The sequence below is a fragment of the Lissotriton vulgaris genome, chromosome 6 (assembly GCF_964263255.1).
Source record: "Lissotriton vulgaris chromosome 6, aLisVul1.2, whole genome shotgun sequence".
Classification (NCBI taxonomy): domain Eukaryota; kingdom Metazoa; phylum Chordata; class Amphibia; order Caudata; family Salamandridae; genus Lissotriton; species Lissotriton vulgaris.
In genome coordinates this window covers 201,333,596-201,354,174 of record NC_141694.1, presented here as the reverse complement: position 1 = coordinate 201,354,174, position 20,579 = coordinate 201,333,596, and the positions used below count along the sequence as shown (strand labels likewise).

Here is a 20,579-nt window from a genome sequence, read left to right as displayed (position 1 = left end):
AGAAGGGAGGAGGAGGCTATCATGTGTTGATGGACATAGTTCCAGATTTTGGGTGTGATGTAGGAGAATGAGCGACCTCCAGTTCTGCTCTTGTGGATGTGGGTGGGGGTGGTGTGCGAGTGAGAGCATGGCTGAGCCTAGGTGTATGATCAGCTGGTGAAAGTGTATGTGGTTGTTGAGGTATGCTGGTCCAAGGTTGTACAGTGCTTTGTATGTGGCGTGCCTTTCTGTGGGATTCTGGATGGTCTGGAGCCTGTGTATGAGTTGTTTAGAGATCCCGGTGTAGAGTGTGTTGCCATAGTCGAGTCTACTTGTGATGAGTGCTTGTGTGATGGTACGTCTGCTGTTCTGGGGCAGCATGTGTAGGATGTGGAAGCTAGGGGAGCTAACTGTGTTGACTTGCTCTGTATGTTGAGTTTATCATCCAATATAAAACCCAGGTTTCTGGCATTGTCTATTGGTTTCGTGTGGGCCCTAGCTCTGACATATACCAGGTTGAGTCCCAGGGAGAGTTCTTGTTTCATAAAAATAGCACGTACATCTTGGCAGAGTTGAACAGGTTTTCCTGAAATAGTTGTAAAAGTGAGGAAGGCCTACTATATATAAATCTCAGTAAATGGAGAACAATATTAGTTGTATTGCAACATGGGTTCTTTGGCGAAGGGCAATCAATGGGAAGCTCCCAAGAGGGAGAATACTGACGCATATGTGAGGTCTCAGATTCCCCTTTCAGGGCAGTTGTAGATTTGCTTCTATCTCTGGTCAACCAGTCCACAATCTGGTTTAGGCCCACTCTACTAGAACCTGTGGGTCAGTCCACATAGTTTACTGGCCCCGACAGTTGTATATAAGTCTCATTCATCATCTGCGATCATGAAGGTCGATGGTCCACTCCCAGGGCCATGTGACTGATGTGTCTGCACTGGGCGCTGACCTGTGAAGGGTGCGCTGACATCAGGGGGGCGATGTGTTTAGAAATAATGTATGACTGGAGAGATGAGGGGCAAGTTTGCCCGGTGGTAGTGAGAGAATCTGAGGAGACGGTCATGGGGGCACCAGAAATGAAAAATCATCATCATGCTAGTGGTGATATCACCTACACACTACACTTATACCCAATTTGAATATAACTCTAAAAAACTAAAATGTAAGTCATGGCATGCTCCTCATATAAAGGTCACACTAAATCTATTGTTACTTCTTTGCAAGGCTGTATAGGAAACTCTCAGTACAATGTAGGCAATTGGTATTCAGTATCTTATCACTGTTACTGCACATTTGACTTTCCCGTTCTATTCGCTCCATCTCTGCATCCAGACCTGGCCACCATAAATAAATACAAATTCTGTCTTTAGTCTTTACTATGCCTAAATGTCCTTCATGTGCAAGCTCTAGCATTCTGTCTTATTCCTTCAAGGTGGACCAGCCTTGTACTCCGCTGAAATATTCCATTATCCATTGCCAACTCATCCATGACGAGCCAATGGCCCTAGTCTCCTCTCCTAGTTTCTGCTTAGGCAGGCATATTTTGTGGAAAATGTCAGCATTCTTGAATATAGTTACATCTTTCGCGCACTGACCTTATCCACAGCCTCCTCCTCCACATTTTCCTCCATTCCCTCATTTACAAGCCACAGTGTCATTATTCACTTTTGAAATGAGTATTCTGGAAGAGAAACTTCATACCTTATTAATGTGGCTGAAACTGCATCAAGCACTTTCTTCATGAAAATATCCCTCAACGGCTTGTGATCGGAGAGTACCAAAACGTTTGTACCTGACTCTTTGCTTTGATTTAGGATTTGGAGAGCACAGCTAATACTCAGGAAAGAGCTTCAAGGTGCTATAATTTTAAAAAGCAGGATGGAAGGGTAAATGCAGCCAAATATTGTGAGAATTGTAACTCTGCGGAAATTAGTTCTGACTGATAAGTTAGGTGTTAAGATTTTTTCAAATTGAGTACAATCAGTGTAGCATGAACAGTGAGAGTGAAAGGGTTCCATAATTTTGCTCCTGCAGATGGTGCGAAGGGCCCTCCTCTACGCATTGTATGAAATATTGGATGGAGGGTTGAGGGAGCATCAGAAGATATCAGAGGTCTGGCTGGCAAGAAAAACTTAAATATTTTTTGAAGAGTATGTGGATCAAGAAGATAAACGGCTCTGTGAATATGATTCACAGTCTTAAAGTGAATCCTCTTTTCTATCTGTAGCCAGTGAATATTCCTCAATTCATCTAAAATTGAACAGTGTCTGGGAAGGTGAAGTTGTCCATCGGGCTGCCGAATTCTGTACCAGTTGATGTTTACTTTTGAGATTCCTTGAATCTCAACCTCTTTAATCTTTGTGTCCCCACTGGAAAGCCGTATTAGATCTTTTGTCCATTCAATCCTTTCCTACATAGATAGCATACAAATTATTGTTACTGTTTCTGATGACATTCAACCTGCCAATTTTATAGACTGGTGGCCCAATTCCAAAAAGGGCTTGTTCACTTGTGGCGAAGATAGTATATAGTGAGTAAGAGATGGAAGAGTCTCTGCCAGTAGGGCACACCTTTACTCACAGAGTTCCACAGACAATAGTCTTCAGCAGCAGAGAAGTCTTTCAAACGGTGGACAAGTATGTTGAGAGCTTTGCAATGTTCTTCCTGTTTCTCATATAGTATTGCACTTTCCAGATGAAGATCAGTATTCATAATTTTCCCTCCGTTCTGCCATTACTCAATGCGGCGACCCTGCCACAAGTGCACACCCCTGATGACTGCGGGGCCACCGCCACTAGTGTGGAGGCCCTTTGTGTATAGGCCCCTGGATGTGTGCAGCTAACAGCTGGATGAAATAGAATTGTTCTTGTGTTCTGAAGAGTTTTGACCTTCTGGTCCAATGCCTAGTGGCCTGAGAAACTAGGTGGACTTCCAGAGCCTTCAACTCCTCAATCACTCCTCGCACTATCTTGCTCACCCAATGGTATTAAGATTATGACTTTTTTGGATATTAAGGAAGATTTTTCCTTTCATCTCTACTGCATCACACAGGACAGTGGTGAAGGCTTTAATTTCATCTTGGTTAGAACACCGCAACACCTTGTATTTAGGGTTGAACATGGCACTGCAATCTAAAAATTGACATAGGGCCTTGCCACAAGCCTTTTTGCTACACTGCCTTACACCAATTTAAAAGGCAAGAATGCACTGTATTCATACAATGTTGAGCATTCTTGTCCTTTCCGACAGTGCTGGTGTGCAATTTGGTTTCTAGTGCCAACGCAGGGACCCTTGTACCATGGTACAAGGGAGTCTGTGTTGCTGGCAGGATTGTTTTTGTGCAGGAAGGGGAAGATTCCTGCACAAAAAAAATCCAGAGAGTTGTTCCCCTTGTTCTGTGTGTGCTGCATATCACAACAAACATGGAAAGAGGAAATAATTAGTAGAAATGAAATCATTTCTCCTCATTATGACTGAAATCATTTCTCCTCGTTATGACTGCTCTGGGGCAGCATAAGGTCGTGGCGCAGCCCCAGGATTACGTGATTTTGTAAATATGGGGGAGTGTCAAATTCCATATGTGTAGCGTGGGAACACCCACTGCAATGCCCATGGAACACCTCCTTGACACAGAGTAAGGCAATGCAGGGTTTTGCTCTGCCTTGCTGTAGTCCATATCTGTGAGGCCATGCAAAGCCACGCAGTGTGCCTTTGTGTTGCTTCAGAGATATGATTGTTAGGCCTGCCCCACCGGAGTATTAAAAAAAGGGACTATCGGTGGCCCGGGCCTCTTGTAAATAATCCCCTAACTTTCAGGTGGCACAAAATGTGTATGTATGTCAACCTTGACTTGCCTAAGCTCCAGTCTGTGGTAAAGAACTTCATAAGCTTCACTGGCTTCAGGTCCACAAAAGATCTTTGTTTGAAGCACTGTGTTTGGCAGTGGCGGCCATCACAGATCTGAGGTGGCAGGGTGGGAATGGGGTGTGGGGGAGTCATGGGGTGTATAAAAGATAAAAAGATAAAGACACCTCCTGCTGCGTCTCTCCCACATATTCTCAACTTCACAACGTTGGGCAAAAGTCGCAGAAGAGGAAGCACATCCAGGCTCCCCCAAGCCAATCACAACGCTTCAATGCAGCGGTGACATTGGTCTGAGTGCCGTAGTTCAGCGCTCAGACTGGGGCTGGGGTCCTGGGCATGTTCTCCACCCAGGCTGTAATGTAGCCAGGCTGGAGAACATGATAAGTGTGCATTATTGTTTGGCCGTACTCCAGTGTGCTCATCACTCCTCCCCCTGCCATGCTCTGTGAGCAGAGCAGCGCCACCCAGCCCTCCAAGCTGCCATAGCAGGACAAGATAAAATCATAATAACAACATTTTATTATCATTTTATCTTTCCTTTCATTCACTGCCACGAAGCAGTGGCGTGAGGAGCCGCCACTGGTGTTTAGCCCACAAAACATTGAATAATTCTGGGCCTAGTTTCATGTGAGCAAGATTTCAGTGGTATTATTTTGTGCCTCAGTTGAGCTACAGCAAGAAGAAAGAGGTGTTGATTCCGGAGTTCAACTGCAGTAGTTGCGGGGTAAATCTGTCTTTTACTTCACTGAAAAGCTTTGGAACTAACTGCTTATAGCTATTAATCCAATCGAAAACTACACCACATTTAGAAACCTCATTAAGACTTGATTGTTTTCTCTTTGATTGTTCTTACCTGCTGATTGAATCTTGCCCTGGCTTGGAGCGCCACAATTCCTTTGGGTAGAAGTTGCGCTTTATAAGGTTTCTTTCATTACTTCCTGCATTTATTCAAAGTCATAGAGAATGGGTGGGCTCCTGTTTCACTAATTCAATATTTTCTCAACACAGCTGACTTCAAGCAAATATAGCCTGCTTCTTTAGCAAACTTTTCAAACTACTAATCTTGTCAGCATAGTTTTTAACAAAATTTATTAAGGATAAGGGTCATTCCCCTTATTCTTTAGTTCCTTGATTTTCTCAATTGCATCTAATTGCCATGCCTCTTCCGTCAGAATCCCTGAAGTCACACCATACACACAGACCATATCATCCACAGCCACCTTCTCCTCCTCACATTCCTCTCCATATCCTCACCTAGAAGCTAAGATACACTATCAGCTGTTATATTCTAGAATGTATTCCTTCTTCACTTAGTATTCCTGAAGGGAAATGTCTCACCTTCCAATTCTGGCTGAAACTGCATAAAACTCTTTCTACATGACAATTTCCCTCCTCAGTGGCTTGTGATCAGAGTGTACCAAACAGTTTGTACCCAACATAATTCCAAAAACAACCAACTGCTCAGTTTAGAACTAATTAAGCATGGGCAAATTTGCGGATTTGCGAATTGGCAATCCGCAAAATATGCGAATTTGCGCAAATTTGCGGATTTTTTTATTTTTGCGTGTTCGCGGGTGTTCGCGAGGCGCTTTGCGTGTTCGCGGGTGTTCGTGAGGCGCTTTGCAATTTCGCAGGGTTTTTTTTGTCTGCTTAATCACTGCCACACTCTTGTTTTTTATGCCCATCTGCCCTTTGTACCACTTTTTTCTGTGCCCTTCTGCCCTCTGCCCCACTCATTTTTTGTCCCCTTCTGCCCTCTGTCCCACTTTTGTGCCCTTCTGCCCTCAGCCCCACTTAGAATGGCGCCGGCAAGCTGCCAGCACCATTCTAAAATTGCTAGAAATAGCTTCAACAGGAAGCACTAATAGATAAAGTAAAGCAAGTGCTCCAGTTGAAGGTCAAATTAAGTTCCACAATCATTAATCACCCCAAGTTTGGGGGTGATTAATGATTGTGTAACTGAATTTGAGCAGCACCTGCTTTACTTTATATATTAGAGCTTCCTGTTGAAGCTGACTTTTGTAACTATTTTAGAATGGCTCTGGCAGCTTGCTGGCGCCATTCTAAAAGAGTTACAAAAGTCAGCTTGAACTTTTGACCCAATCCCTGTTCGTGGATTTCCGTTCGTGGATTTTGCGGGTAATTCGCAAATCTCGCGGATTACGAATTTACCGAAAATCCGCAAAATCCGCAAGTGGAACGGATTTTCCGCCCATGCTTAGCACTAATGTCTCTTTCTCTGTTACAAAGTAAGTATGTTCAGAAAAACATAGCGCTCGAGAGGCACAGGTTACCAAAGGTTCTGTTCCTCCTTCTTTCTGCAAAATAACAGCATCAAGCCCTTTAAAATTCACATCTGAGAATATAATTGTTTCTAAGGCATTGTTCAGTTCTTTTTTCGCTAATTCAAAGTCTTCCTGACACTGCTTCTTTAGCAAACTTCCTCAAACTGTTAATCTTTAAAAGCATCATTTTTTACATATCTCCTATAGTACACAACAATCTCCAAGAATGAATGTCGTTAATCCTTATTCTTAGCTTCCTTGATTTTTCAGACCACATCTGCCAATTCTTTCTTAGGGTGCACACCATTGGCAGTTATCAGGTGATCTTAAAAGCTCACTTCCATTTTCCTAAATGTATACTTGTTAGCCTTCAAGGGTAAGTGAGGTTGTTGGAATCTCCTCAAGATCCCCCAACTATCCTATCATGTTCTTATACTGTCCCAGTAAAACCCAACACATACGTTTGCTAGCTCCTTACTCCCGGTACATCCAATAGAATGAGCATCAAAGCCCTTTGGAAAACAGAGACAGCTGAAATCAAGCCAAACAGTATCCTACTAAATTTGTAAGCACCAATGGCCAATATAAATGCTGTGAGCTCTTGAGATTTGTCCTCTAACTTTATCTGATGGTACTCAGAAAAAGAGTCTAGGGTTGTGAAATACTTGGTGTACATCATTATCAAAATAATGTGTTCAATGTTAGGAGAAGAGAATTTTCTACAGTTACCTCCTTATTCAGTGCTCAGAAGTTTGCATAGAAATGTATTGTAGTGAGGAGGTCCACGCACTGACTACAACTACAGTAGAGGAGTGTAGTGGCTACAGAGATAAAGATATGTATGTGGGGGCTCCATCTTGCATGGAGGCCCTCTATAAATTCCTTGTGGTACCTTGTCTGTGTAGAACGTGATCATGTAGCGACACTAGATGCAAAGTTAAAGGTGTCTTCCAGAGAGTAGGGATCAGGATGGTCCGGGTCTTAACTAGGACATGTTTTATATACCTAGTCATCCTGTGTTACATGGGAGACAAATCAGCAGCCACATAGGGACATTAGAGAGGTAATTGACATGAGGTTTAGACCTTCAGCACATCTGTGATGGTGGTGGCCCCATCCCCATTCTGTCTTTTGCAGTTTCTTGCAGTCGTCATCAGACTCAGGTAAGAAATAGGTAGGATCACCATGGGCAGGCTTTGGAAAACCACCTTGCTGCTCCATTACCTTTTTCTTTGGGACAGGCACACCTCTGGGACCAGCACAGCATGGTGTTAATGGCTGCCTTTCTTGTCTCTTGGATCATCTTCACTTTAGAACTACATCATTATCCTTTCAGGATTGGTCTCTGCACCAAGTCTCGACATACCAGACAGATATCAGCATATATGAGAAGGGCAGACGAGAGAATATATCTGCGTTGCTGAAGGGCAGAAATTACAGAAGTCAATAGCATTCATGGCAGTGTCCTAGCAGTTTCCCAATGACAGAGTGAGCCCAAGAAGGATGCCAACTTACAGAGATCTATTAGGTAGAGGTTATTTTGGGGGCAACCTAGCTCTGCATCTGCACCAATTGTTTTAAATAGTTATGCCCATCCTCTCAGACCAAGACAATCTTCTAATAGATCTTTGTATTTATCAGCTTTCTCCTGACCTCCAGATTCTTCTAAAATGGATGGCACCATGATAGTCCCTACTACTATATTGGAAATCAGCTAGTGTATACGGACAGACTGTCTGAAGCTCAGTGCCATTTAAAGCGAGGTGTGCAATATAAAAGACCAAGGGAGTAATTTAGAGCTTGGAAAAGTAGCAGTGCTCCCATCCCACCAACTCACAGTTCCCCATCATCACATTTATAAGTGGGTAAAGCTAAAGGTTTACACCAATAGAGACTTGACTTGGCAGCTGGTGTAAACCTATGCCCTGTTGGGTTGTCCACCTCAGGGCCGCCAGGTCTTAGTGACAGCTGGCCCACTAGGCTTAAGAAGGTATGATTATCCCTGCAAGAGTGCGCAATGCATGGCAAGCATTTCTAAGCAAAGGCAGCTCTCTGCATTTCAGAGCCAATCATTTTGTGCTTTTCAGCAATGAAGTTGCATTATGGGGGTTTGTATCTGGAATACAAAAACTTTGCTGAGCATGCACAACAAACATTGCAACCACTGAACAAAGTTTACTGTCTTTACCACAACTGCTGCACTGCCAGTTGCAGTGAAGGCTTTACAGATCTCCTCTAGGCTAGTGTAGATCTTAAATTGAGCAGAAAGTGCTTGCTGACCTGGCACGCTGACGACTTGCTGAGGACAGTCTAGGGCCGTCCTCCAGACTCTAAATGAGAAACTGAGATATCATTTCTGTTTCTTCACTATGTGATCATACCACAATCTGAAAACTGAGTCAAGGAACTCAGGTGTCAGGTTAAAAAAGGCAATTTTAATGAATGATCAAGTCCATACGTGTAGCTGATTTCTCAGTCTACAAACCTGTAGCATGGTTTAGTGGCTTGGTGGCTAATCTTGCTCACCACCCTTACTAGCTGTAACTGAACAAATGAAGTAGGGAATGACACAAGTTGCACAGAAATGAATAGGAGTATTGATGAGTGCTTCCAGAGACGTGTGTATAGGGAACCCCATCTTGGTGATACATATCCGTTTGGTGAATGTGCTCTTAACCTAAGGTGGGGCAAGAGCATGGAATATGGACTTGACAATATCTTGGACTCTGTGGGGTAGGTGGGGCTAGTGGAATCCCAAACAGGTCCTTGTCTCACTATACAATCTACCTAGTATTTGCAGATTAGACCGAGTATTTGGAATCCCACCCATGTCCTTGTCTTGCTGCATAGTCTACCTGTTATTTGTCCACAATTTTTCTGCCACTGATCTACATGATGGAAAGACTTTCTTCATTAAAACCCACACTAGACATGTTATCCTATCAATCAGTGTGTCATAGCAATCCTCAAAACAAGGATTTGATAAATGAAGCATAATAAAGGAGAAACACATAACTAGTTTTATTCTTCTTACTGATTTCCTCAATTGATTCTCTAATTTTGCTCATCATATCTTTTTTAGGTCTGGATTTTGACAGCACAGCTGTGCAGCAGACATATGGTTGCTAAGAGTGGGCACTCCCGCTTCAACTATTGGCTTTTTGACCAGCACCTTTGAGCCACATGCTTGAGACTTTGTCAATCACATCTGATTATACTAAACATAAATGTGTCCCAAGTCAATATGGTGGCTCACAAAGAAAAGCAGAAGAGTGACAAGACTTTTGTTAGTGTTTCAGTTCAGCCCGTCATGTAATATAAAAATATTGACAATTTTGCTCAAGATAGGAGGGTACTTGAATATTAAATGTAAAGCATAGGTCAAAAAGATTATTATATTTTTGAATTGTAGGTTTAAATATTACCACTTCAAATACATACATAAAGTACTTACATTCATTCATTCTTGTCAAACACACTCTTCTTGAAAAATATAGGGGCATATTATCAAGGGGGTTTATCTCCGCTTTTTTGGCTTTAAAAGCCAAGAAAGCGGAGATAAAATTATCTCCCTATTACCAAGCTGTCGCTAACACCAGTTAGCGACAGCTAGTAGGAGATAGCGACCATCTTGGGCCCCACTTTGCATGTCAGTGATATTTATCACTAATGAGATGCAAAGTGGGCGTGCCAAGATGTTAGAGACTGAAAACAGTCGCTAACATCGCTATCTCCTATTACCAACTTTTGGAGATATTCGCGCTAAGCGGGAATATCTCCAAAAGCTAACACCTGCCCTGAGCAGTTCTTAGCCATGTTATCCAATGGGAGGTGGATAACATGGCTAAGAGCATTTGCTCGATAATGCATGAATATCGCTGACTTTTCAGCGATATTCATGCATTTCGGCCGTTTTTTATCGCATGTGCGATAAACCTTGTTAATAGCAAGGTTTATCTGCGATAAAAATCGCCGATGTGCGGCGATAATTTTTGTCTCTAAACAAGTTAGAGACAAAAATTATCGCTAGTTGTTGGTAATATGCCCCATAGTTTTTAAGAGGGTTTCTATAGAAAAGGAACTTATTTCTAAACATGGTATTATGGCTTTTTCTTGTTCATGGGACCAGGCTGGATGCACCGGGCAACATTAAACAATGACTACTTTGCAGAACTAATTATATTTCTTTGGTGTCCCAGCCTAATCATTTTCTATTTCTATAGATACATTGAGCAGACTTGTCTGGATTGCAAGTAACCTTTGCCCTGTAGTCTTTACTTTGCCTGCCCTTCACCCACATTCTTTACCATGTTGGTTAGTACCATTCAGATAAGTGAAGCTACTGGGATTTTACCTTTACGACACATCCTTTAACACGTGGTACATTACTCTGCATGTATGTACATAAATATTTTGGAAAGAAGGGGACCCCTATCTATAAAAAATGATACACTTGCTATACATAGGGAAACTAAACTATTTGTTAAAGGTCTATTGTCAAGTGACAACACAAATGTAATAAACCACAAATAATGTAATAACCAACATATACTAACAGATGAACTCACCACTCACAAGATAATAGATGTTCTTTTGTATAAATTTATTTTATCCTAAGAATTTATATTTTCATTTTTTGGATTTTTTTGAATATATTCATTGTATACAGATATGTATTTTTCATCAAATTCTTAATAGTGAATAAATATTAAAATCCATTGAAAGACAAACATAACAAAACACGTGATAATGCAATATGGCAAGATAGGTCACAACGCGCGTTTCGGCTGGCTAGCATTCTTCAGGTGGCCATATATTGCACTAAATACAGTTGCAGAAAAAACTAAACGTCCTTTATGGGCTGGAAGTATAACATAAATATCTTGGGGGATATTATTCCGTCCACACGACTTTACATGATTGGTTAAGGTTATATAATCCTTTTAAGGTATTTCTTCTTCTTTCATAAAATTTGATACTGAGTGACAGGCTTTATATAAGTACCATTTTATGGCATGTACGCTGGGTTGGATATTAAGAAAATGGTCATACAGAGTGGAGTCAGCTATGCAGCAGAGGTAACCGGAACGTATGGATACATATGTAGATATATGCCTGATGGACTCATACAGCTAGCTTCCGAGAGTCAGAAGTCTGAGGCTGTGAATATTTCTTGTAGTCGTAGTTTCAAAAGGAACGCACAGTATATGGCTCTCGTGAGTGTGGCGGTCGGCGTGGAAGGGCGTCTGCCTGTGGCGGTCGGCGTGGAAGTTGTATGTACATAAATATACATATATATTTTATTAAATACCATTCTTTTAATGCTATGTTAAAGAAAAAACAGGGTAACGGTGTGGGCAAAGATAGGGTAAGGGTGATTTTTTGATTAAGCGGCAAGTAGAAATAATGGAATAAAAGGGGGATTTTAGGGTTTAGGGCTGGGTAGAGGTAAAGGAGGTAAGGGTGAATGTAGGGAATAGAGGTTTGTACAGGTATAGTGGAAAAAGGTTTCTTAGGGTTTAGGGGCGAGCAAAGGTAAAGGGAGATTAGGGGGTTACATTTTATAAAAAAGAGGGGTTTGAAAGAGTCACCCTCCCAAAACAGAAATAAAGGTGTGCATATATTTATATAAATACTAGCTTACCATTGCACGTTGCTGCGATCTCAGAAGAAAGGAAATTTAAGGAAACTTGTTATGATAACATTCAATTTACCTTGTGTCATTTTTATTGAAACTTATTCATTTTAATATGGAAAACGTTTTAAAGTATTGTTTTAATTCTGTTTATTTATTCTAGTACTTGTGGATTCATGGTATTTTTTGTTTTTCCGTCTGGTGCGAACACAAATAAATCAGAAGGTTTTCCGACGCGTGAGCTGGCCACATACAGTTGTCCATGTGAGCAGCACGGATTCTCCAAATTTGTCCTTGTGCTTTGTTGATAGTCATTGCAAAAGCGAGTCGCACCGGAAACTGTAAACGTTCAGTATTGGAAAGATTATGAGGGCCCTGGGGGGACGGGGGGGACGATATTTAACAAATTATCCTTTTTTTTGCCAGAAACCTTCGCGGGAGTGTACTCAACAACTTCCAAAAGTTTCATGCGGATCGGATGAATGGTGTAGTAATGCATAAAGGACAAACAGACAGACATACTTTCGTTTTTATATATATAGATATATGACCTACTGGTGGTTGTCAGTAGGTAGTTATAGTCAGGACCTATTTTGCGTAGGATGTGTGTTTTTTCATTTACCAATAACTTTAGTGTTGTTTGATCGATCCTCAAAACTGATTTGCCACTCACTTTAACTGCTGTGTTGACAATTTCAGGGTGATCTGTCAAGCGGGGGCCAAGAAAATGGGGGGGTCCCAAAATGCGTTTTCCCCATGTTAATTTCCATAGGAAACTTTAGATAAGGCTACAGCCCGAACTCCAGAACGGAATTACACCAAATTTGACAGGAAGGTAGCTGTTGGTCCAGAAAGAGTCCTTTTTGTTAAATAGTGTAAATCCGTTCAGCAGTAAAACAAAATCCAGTTGTATATAGGGACACAGTGGATCCTCAATCCCTCCTGATCTCATGCTGAGGTCTGATTGGCTGCCAACACTTTAAAACAGGAATTGTTGGCAGCCATTTTCTGACTTGGCTGAACAGAGTAACAGAAAAAAGATTTAAAAAAAAGAAAAGTGGGCAGTGTAGAAAAAGCTGACCACCTAGGCCAGGGCCAAAAGAGCATTAAAAAAAATTACAGCAGGAGTCAGCCTGGATCTGTGACTCTCAGCAAGTTTTTTTTAATTGAAGCCCAGACTCCTGCAAGTGTAACAATACTTAGGAGGGGGCACACAGGCCCCCTTCCTTATAGCATTAAAGCCCAGGGAACCTCCACCTCCCCAGGATATTTTAAAAGTGAGATGGGGTTGTCCTAGGCAACCCCTGTGCCCTAGGAACCACCATCTCCCAAGGGCAAATTATTATTTAATATGGGGGCCCATGTGGCCCCCGCTACCCTGGAGACCACCATCTCCTGGGGCAAAATTCAACAATAATGTGGGGGGCTGCGCATCCCCCCACAGCCCTGGGGACCCCCACCTCCCAGGGGCAAATTGCAAAACTTGAAGTGGGGGGGGGGGGCCCTGGAGCCCTAGAGACAAACACCTTCCGAGGCTGTGTTCTGCAATGTAAGTGGGCAGCCGCTCAGGGCCAGCTCCATCAATGTCCTGGGGATCCCACCCCCTGGACATTTCAGTTTGCTATGGCGTGGCTACAGCCATAGCAAACTTTGCTCTGCATTCAGTGAGCAAGAGCATATAAAATGCTCTCACTGACTTGGAGCGGAGCAGAATTGCTTTTCAACAAAGGGAGCTACATGTTCAACAGCTCCCTCTTTCCAAAAGCACAGGACGCAGGGAGCAGGTAGGGACCCAGAGGGCCTTGAGGTACCCCCCACAGTCCCAGTGGTGAGTGGGTGCCCATGGTCAGGCCCCGGGGATGGGGTCTCCAGGCCTAAATTCGGCCCGTGGAGGTGGCCGCATAGCCCCCTACCCCATCTATAAATTGCCGGGCCCCAGAGGATGGATTCTAACTATAACATCTCTGCAACCTTGGTTTTTTCAGTGTATTTCTAAGGTTTTTTTAATTCCATTTCCTAACTATATGTATGTATGTATATACTAGCAGCCCGTCCCGATGTTGTCCGGGTATGAATTGCTGCCGGCCAGTAGTATATTGTTTTGTAGGATTTCGGTTTGATAGCATTTCTTATCTGTGACAGGCCTGTGAAACGCTCCGATTCACAGTGCACTGTTAATGCACTTAAGAGTGCGCGTTCAGTAGTGTGTGAACTCGAGTTTCCCTACTTTATTTTTCCTTGCAATATTATATAGCGCGAACTCCACAACATGGCATGAGCACAATTTACATTACAGAAGAACACATTCATTTGTGGTAGCCACGGAGAGACAAAGCGATTTCCCTGGAATCACAGGATGTTGAGCTGATGCCGAGATTCGAACGTAGCTCCCCAGTTCTAAAGTTCGCAATTCTAGAACTTGTGGCGGGAGGTGTGTCTAAAAGTGTATGTCGGTGCTGGCCATCAATGAGAGAGCCCTGTGCATTTTTCAAATCGGTGGTGAAAAAATATGAGTATGTTGGTGGAGATGTGGGCCGCCGTGCCACCAATGTACTAACTGGGGGAGGGTAAACACCCATTATTCCGCAACTTTCTTTCCGCATACCATCACTCGGCATACTTTAATTGCGAAAGTACCATGACTCCTCAATGCCATTATAACGCATGGCATTACATTTTATATGCTTTTACCACGCATACGTTTACAACGTGCATGAATGGTAAAGCATGTTTTTTTTTAATGTTTGGATAAGGTAAGTATGGGTATATGGGTATATGTTTTGGGGTACTGAGGTATATGTTTTGGGGTGTTTGGGTATTTTAAGGGTTCAGATATAGTTTTGGGTTATGGGGTACAGGGGTAGTTTTAGGGTTCAGGGGTGGGGTTGGAGTACAGGATTATTTTTAGGGTTCAGGGCTAGGTTTAGGTTTTGGGGTACAGGGGTATTTTTAGGGTTCAGAGGTAGGTTTGGGTTTTGGGGTACAGGGGTATTTTAAGGGTTCAGGGCTAGGTTTGAGGTACAGGGGTATTTTAGGGTTCAGGGGTAGGTTAGGGTTTTGGGGTACTGGGGTATTTTTAGGGTTCAGGGCTAGGTTTGGGTTTTGGGGTACAGAGGTATTTTTAGGGTTCAGGGGTAGGTTAGTCATTGTTCGGTATTGCGCGAATGTGTTCCAAAATTCGCTTTTTCAATGCACAGGTTGTTGATCCAATATATTTTTTACAAACAAAGACCCCTATGGGATTAAATGGGGATGATGAGATGTATGTGCATCTCTAAAATCTTAATACTGACTGATACAAGACACTTATAAGAGTATTCTGAATATTAAGGATTGAACTATGAGCTTCATAAAAATGTATACTTCATGTATCGTTTAAATTGAATGTGGTAGATAAGCAGAATCTTGAGACATTTTATTGTTCTGAATGCTAAAAGCTTGTAGGATAATCTGATGTCTGGGCATTCGTTGTAAATATGGCGAAGTGTGGCTCAGGGGTTAGAGGCGGCAGACCCGGAAGCTGAGCTCGGCCCTGGACCAGGGTTCAATTCCCCGCCTCGGCGGGTCTTGGGCTAAAGAAATTCCACGGACTCGATAATTCTCGCTCCGGTGCCTTCTCGACTCATGGGTTCACACTCTGCGACTCTGGGCAATAGCTTGCTTAATCTCCACAACGGCCCATGCGGCGGGATGCCTGGCTTTCACCTTGTGGATACCCTGCCGGGGTTATCTCACAGGGGAATACCAGGACGGGTTCCCTAAGCAAGCGCTTAGATACCAACCTCGGTCAGTGATTTGCGCTGTATAAATACATGTACATGTACATTTACATTTACTCAGCCTTTAATTAACCTGAACATGTGATAATATATAAAGCAACAGCTTATTATCATCTATGTATTTATTTTCATAAATGTATGAATTATTATTGTATTGGTGATAATCTAACTGGTACTAGCCGGTACTAGCCCGCTAAACATCGTTAAACAAATCCCAACAGACTCAAAGCATTTGGTAAATTGTTGATAAATGAAAAAAACTGCAACTGCCTACAACACCCATAATGCATTGTAACAGGCCAATAGGGTGTATGTGTATAAAATTGCAAAACAAACAAGGGACTATTGTTTGTAAACCGTGACCAAGGACTGGGAAAGTCTGAAACGCGTAGGGTGGGAGAAAACCTACAGAAAATAAAGCACTAAAACTATCTTGCAAGTGGTGCGCGGCGTCTTTTTCATTGAGGATTTTTTTGCTTCAAAAATAAAGCGAGGTTGTCCCATTCCTCGCCGCCAGCGCCAGCTATTGTTTGCTCCCCCCGCCTGGGACATTTGCTTGTGTGATATATATATATATATATATATATATATATATATATATATCCAGGAAAAACACCTCCGATTGGGGAGCCCCCGACCCTACAGGGCGGCCTCTTCAAACTGGGCACGGAGAGACGCGGCAATTCCATAAAAAGAAGCACCACACAAGAGGCCCACTTCAGTGCAATCCTTAATGTCCCAACTAGTTTCGCCACCTTTTGGCCTTGATCACGGGCAGGAATCACACCAATAGTGTCTGTGCCTTCAAATTTGTAACGGTCCAGGTCACCTGACTGATTGTAGCATACAGTTTCCAGAATGCACCATTCCATTAGGGTGAGTGATGGCAAATACCTTGTAATGTCTGTCAGCAGAATACGCTGTTCAGCACCCTTGTGCATTCATGATGGTGAAGATTAATAAAGTCCCAGTGGTAATCAGGCAGGATTCCTTGTCTGAAGCACAATGCTGAAATAAACACCTTGCTCGATTTTCATGCTGCTGTGGACTGAACGATTGGAAGGGGAGTCATCCCCGACCAAATCCCTTCCAGCGCTGCCGTCATTTTTACCTAATTGGTTTTTCCTTCGTAGGTCTGGCGGCAGCGTGTGGGTCATGCTCCCTCATTAACATCCAGGAAAAACACCTCCGATTGGGGAGCACCCGACCCTACAGGGCGGCCTCTTCAAACCGGGCACGGAGAGACCCGGCAATTCCATAAAAAGAAGCACCACACAAGAGGCCCACTTCAGTGCACAAGGAGCCTTTTATTCGAGCTTAAAGCACAGCAATCCTTAATGTCCCAACTACTTTCGGCAACTTTTGGCCTCGATCACGGGCAGGAATCACACCAATAGTGTCTGTGCCTTCAAATTTGTAACGGTCCAGGTCACCTGACTGATTGTGGCATACAGTTTCCAGAATGCACCATTCCATTAGGGTGAGTGATGGCAAATACCTTGTAATGTCTGTCAGCAGAATACGCTGTTCAGCACCCTTGTGCATTCATGATGGTGAAAATTAATAAAGTCCCAGTGGCAATCAGGCATACATACACATACTTATACATTCTCTGAGAAAATCTAAGTTTTCAGGGATGTTGTAGTTAGGCTTAAGTTTCATTATTACAAAACCAGTGAAATTTAGCAGTTATAGTAAGCTGAGCTAACTATAACTTGCGGCCCTGAAATGCACTGCTTATGACCTCACATATTACATCTCTCATGACATGGTCAGTGACATTACCGATGCCATCTAGTTTGTTTTGTGGATATTCCCTAAGTTTAAGTGGAGTGTAGCTCCTATATAGAGCAGCCTACAACACCAGCAACATTTTCTGGTCTTCCATCAAAATCTTTAAGCATAGGATTAGCACAGTGCCATCCACGCTGTGATAGAAAGGAACTAAGTACTTAGACATCAACTGACAGATACAAATATCCACACAACCAGTCACTCACCAATACATTCACTGAGATACCTGATCACTCACTTAAGCAGTCATACATGCACCCATCAAGTCATCCATAAAGTCACTCACATACCCACTGATTCACCAATACACATAAACATTTTAAAAACACTCACTGACTCTCTTTTTGCACGTTCCCTTGGAGCGACCTTTCATTTTCTACCATGTCATTTGTCCCTTGCAGTAAGGAATCTACTGTTGCCCTAATCATGATGGAATAAAACCATTGTTTTTTAGAGAAATAATTTTGGTTGTTGCACTTTTAGTATACTGACTGTATTAATTACTTTGAGCTAACAGTGTATAGGCTCAGGAAATGATTTTCTAAATAATGATTGTAGGTTCTGATTCGTATCATCTACACCGTCTACAAATTGAGGTCCAAGACCATTGTCTTTTGTACCACTATATAATTAGACATCTCATAATGACTGATGTCCACTATATCTATTAAGATGGCTGGACACACTTACAAAGCCTGTAGAATGAACTCCGGGGTTGCAGGGGCGTCCTGCTCATGCAGGGACATCCTCACACTTATAACGAAGAACCCTTACTTCACGACTGAAGAGCCTGCAAAACAGGTGAATTATAGGTTTTAAGTGCAGTGACCTCAGATGCAAGGAAACTTTTATCTGTTGTGAGAGGTCCAAGCACCAACTCACACAGACTGCAATGCCAGCACAGCAGTCACTGTTTAAGTGGTTTTCCATGGGTGGCACAATGCTTGCTGCAGCCCACAGCAAACCCCTGGTGAACCTATGCCCTGGGTAACTTAGAACCGTATACTAGCGATTTAAAAGGGTACACCAGTAGCCAATTGTGAATGTACAAAAGTACTTGCCATGGTCAATTTAGAGAGAAAAGTCAGTGAATGGGGTCCTGATTAGCAGGATCTCGATCACACTAGGTCAAACACATACTGACACCAAGCAAAAAGTGGGGGTAACCATGAAAGCAAATCCTACTTTCCTACTGGAGGCCATGTGTTAAACCCCACAGGTTTAGGGTGGTCTTCCCCCCAACAATTTGCCTTCCTCTATTTTTTCTGACCCTGTTTTTTCAGGTACTAGAACTCTGTGCACTTTCCCACTAAGGTGCTTGTGCTATCTCCCCTAAACATCGTACCTTTGGTTCATCCCCAAGTGGCATAATTAATTTACTTATAAGTCCCTAGTAAAGTGGAACTCCCCTACCCAGGACATGTAAACAAATGCTACTTATGGGCTAGCAGCACTAGTTATGACTCCCACTTAAGTAGCCCATAACTATGTCTCAGACTTGCCAGTGCAGAGCCTGTGTGTGCAGTTTACACTGCCATGTCGACCTGGCAAAATAAACCTTTTGCCAGGCTTAAACATTCCCTTTTTAAACATAAAAGACATCCCTAGGATAGGCCTTGGACAACCCAGAGGGAAGGGCTATTATTATCATTTAAATCTATGAAGCGCACAGCTGCCCAAACAGGGTTTCCCAGTACTAAGGCATCAGAAAGGGGCTAGCGGTACTAACAGGATTAAATTAACCAGGTCCAATGTATCAGAAAGGTACTTTTTACTTGTCCTGGTAGTAAAAAAATACTTCTATTCATTTTACTGCAATGCCTATCTTTCCTATTGGATAACATTGGGATTACCTTATTACATGTTATAAGTGGCATTCCCAATTGTGAAGGGTCGCCTTTTCGAGTTTGGTGTCTCTGGAATCACAATTTAAAATCCAATATTATGGTGAAGTCAGATTTAAAGTGTGTGTATAGGTACGCGAAGCCTACCTGCAGTGTGCACTGTACCTAGAGAAATCCTTTCTCTGTTTTTTTAAACCAATGCAAAGAATAATTAGTCAAAACAAAACATAATTTTTCAAGAATTCAAGATATTTGCAAATTTATTTTTTTGCAATCAAGTTGATCAAACACTTTTCTGATTCGAGCATCAGTATTAACTTTGATACATAATTGCTGACAACATATACATATAACAGAATCTAATGACAATACATTTCCATGTCAAAAGCTTCCTAGAATCACATTATTATCCATTTCATGTGCTACACGGAGAATCGTAATGCTAACTAAGTTTGTGAAGAAGCGTCGCCCAATGCATTTCGGGAAACCCTGTTCCCTTCTTCAGGGGCGAATACCTGAAAAAACATAAATGCATGAAGGTGGTCATGTGGACAAGAACAACAAACATTTAAAGAGGGTCAAAGGGGATTTTAAAGACCAAACTCTGATGCGGCCCCTGCATATACTGAAAGACAAAAAGTATCAGAGGGTCTGGGATAACAAGAACAAGAACGCCGGATATGCACCTACAGAGGACTCTTTTACCATGCCATGTGTATACTATAGAGATATAGGTCAGCCTTACATTAAACCCACCAAGTGGTCAGATAAGGATGCCCATCAGTCACCACACGGAACCGTCCTTCTTCATTTGGGTTCCTCTTAAGACCACCATTGGTGTTATCTATTATCTTTCACATGGAGGGCTGAGAATGTTAAAAACCCTCACATGATCAGATAGATTTTCCGTGGTCTTACTTCTCAACTAAGAGGATGTTTGAGTGTTGAAGAAGGGGGACTGATGTCGCAGTGCAGAAATTAGTGAGAAAACAAAGAAGAACATGTGTGAAGTAAAATTGGATGAGGGGGTACTGCACGTAAACTTTATTCTGTTGCTACCCTCTCTACCAATGTTAAAAAGTATCTCAAAAACAAATTAAAATTCGTTATCAAACACATAGAGCATACTTATTGATCAGATATACACATTACTTTCCATTTTCACAAACAATGGTATATAATAAGAAAGTTGGAAGAATGAAAATAAATTAAAACCCTTTGAATCTGTAGTCGCAATACTAGTAGATGTAAATCACAAGATACCATAAATAACAAGCATGAGATATTTATTAACACACCTATCATTCCTAAACTGAAGATAACATGATTGTTATGTTCGGTACATCGGAAAAAAACTATTTACTAAATACGTGAACTTCGTTGGTCGTCATAA

At 42.2% G+C, this 20,579-nt stretch overlaps 1 protein-coding gene across 1 annotated transcript in view; it reads left to right on the top strand.

Annotated features, from left to right (window-relative positions):
* LOC147707021 (adhesion G protein-coupled receptor F3-like) overlaps window positions 1-20,579 on the top strand; it is a 239,009-nt gene that overhangs the window by 111,939 nt on the left and 106,491 nt on the right. The window contains exon 10 of the mRNA XM_086925615.1: window positions 4,672-4,679. Coding sequence (XP_086781741.1) covers window positions 4,672-4,679 — 8 coding nt within the window. The remainder of the gene's footprint in view (window positions 1-4,671; window positions 4,680-20,579) is intronic.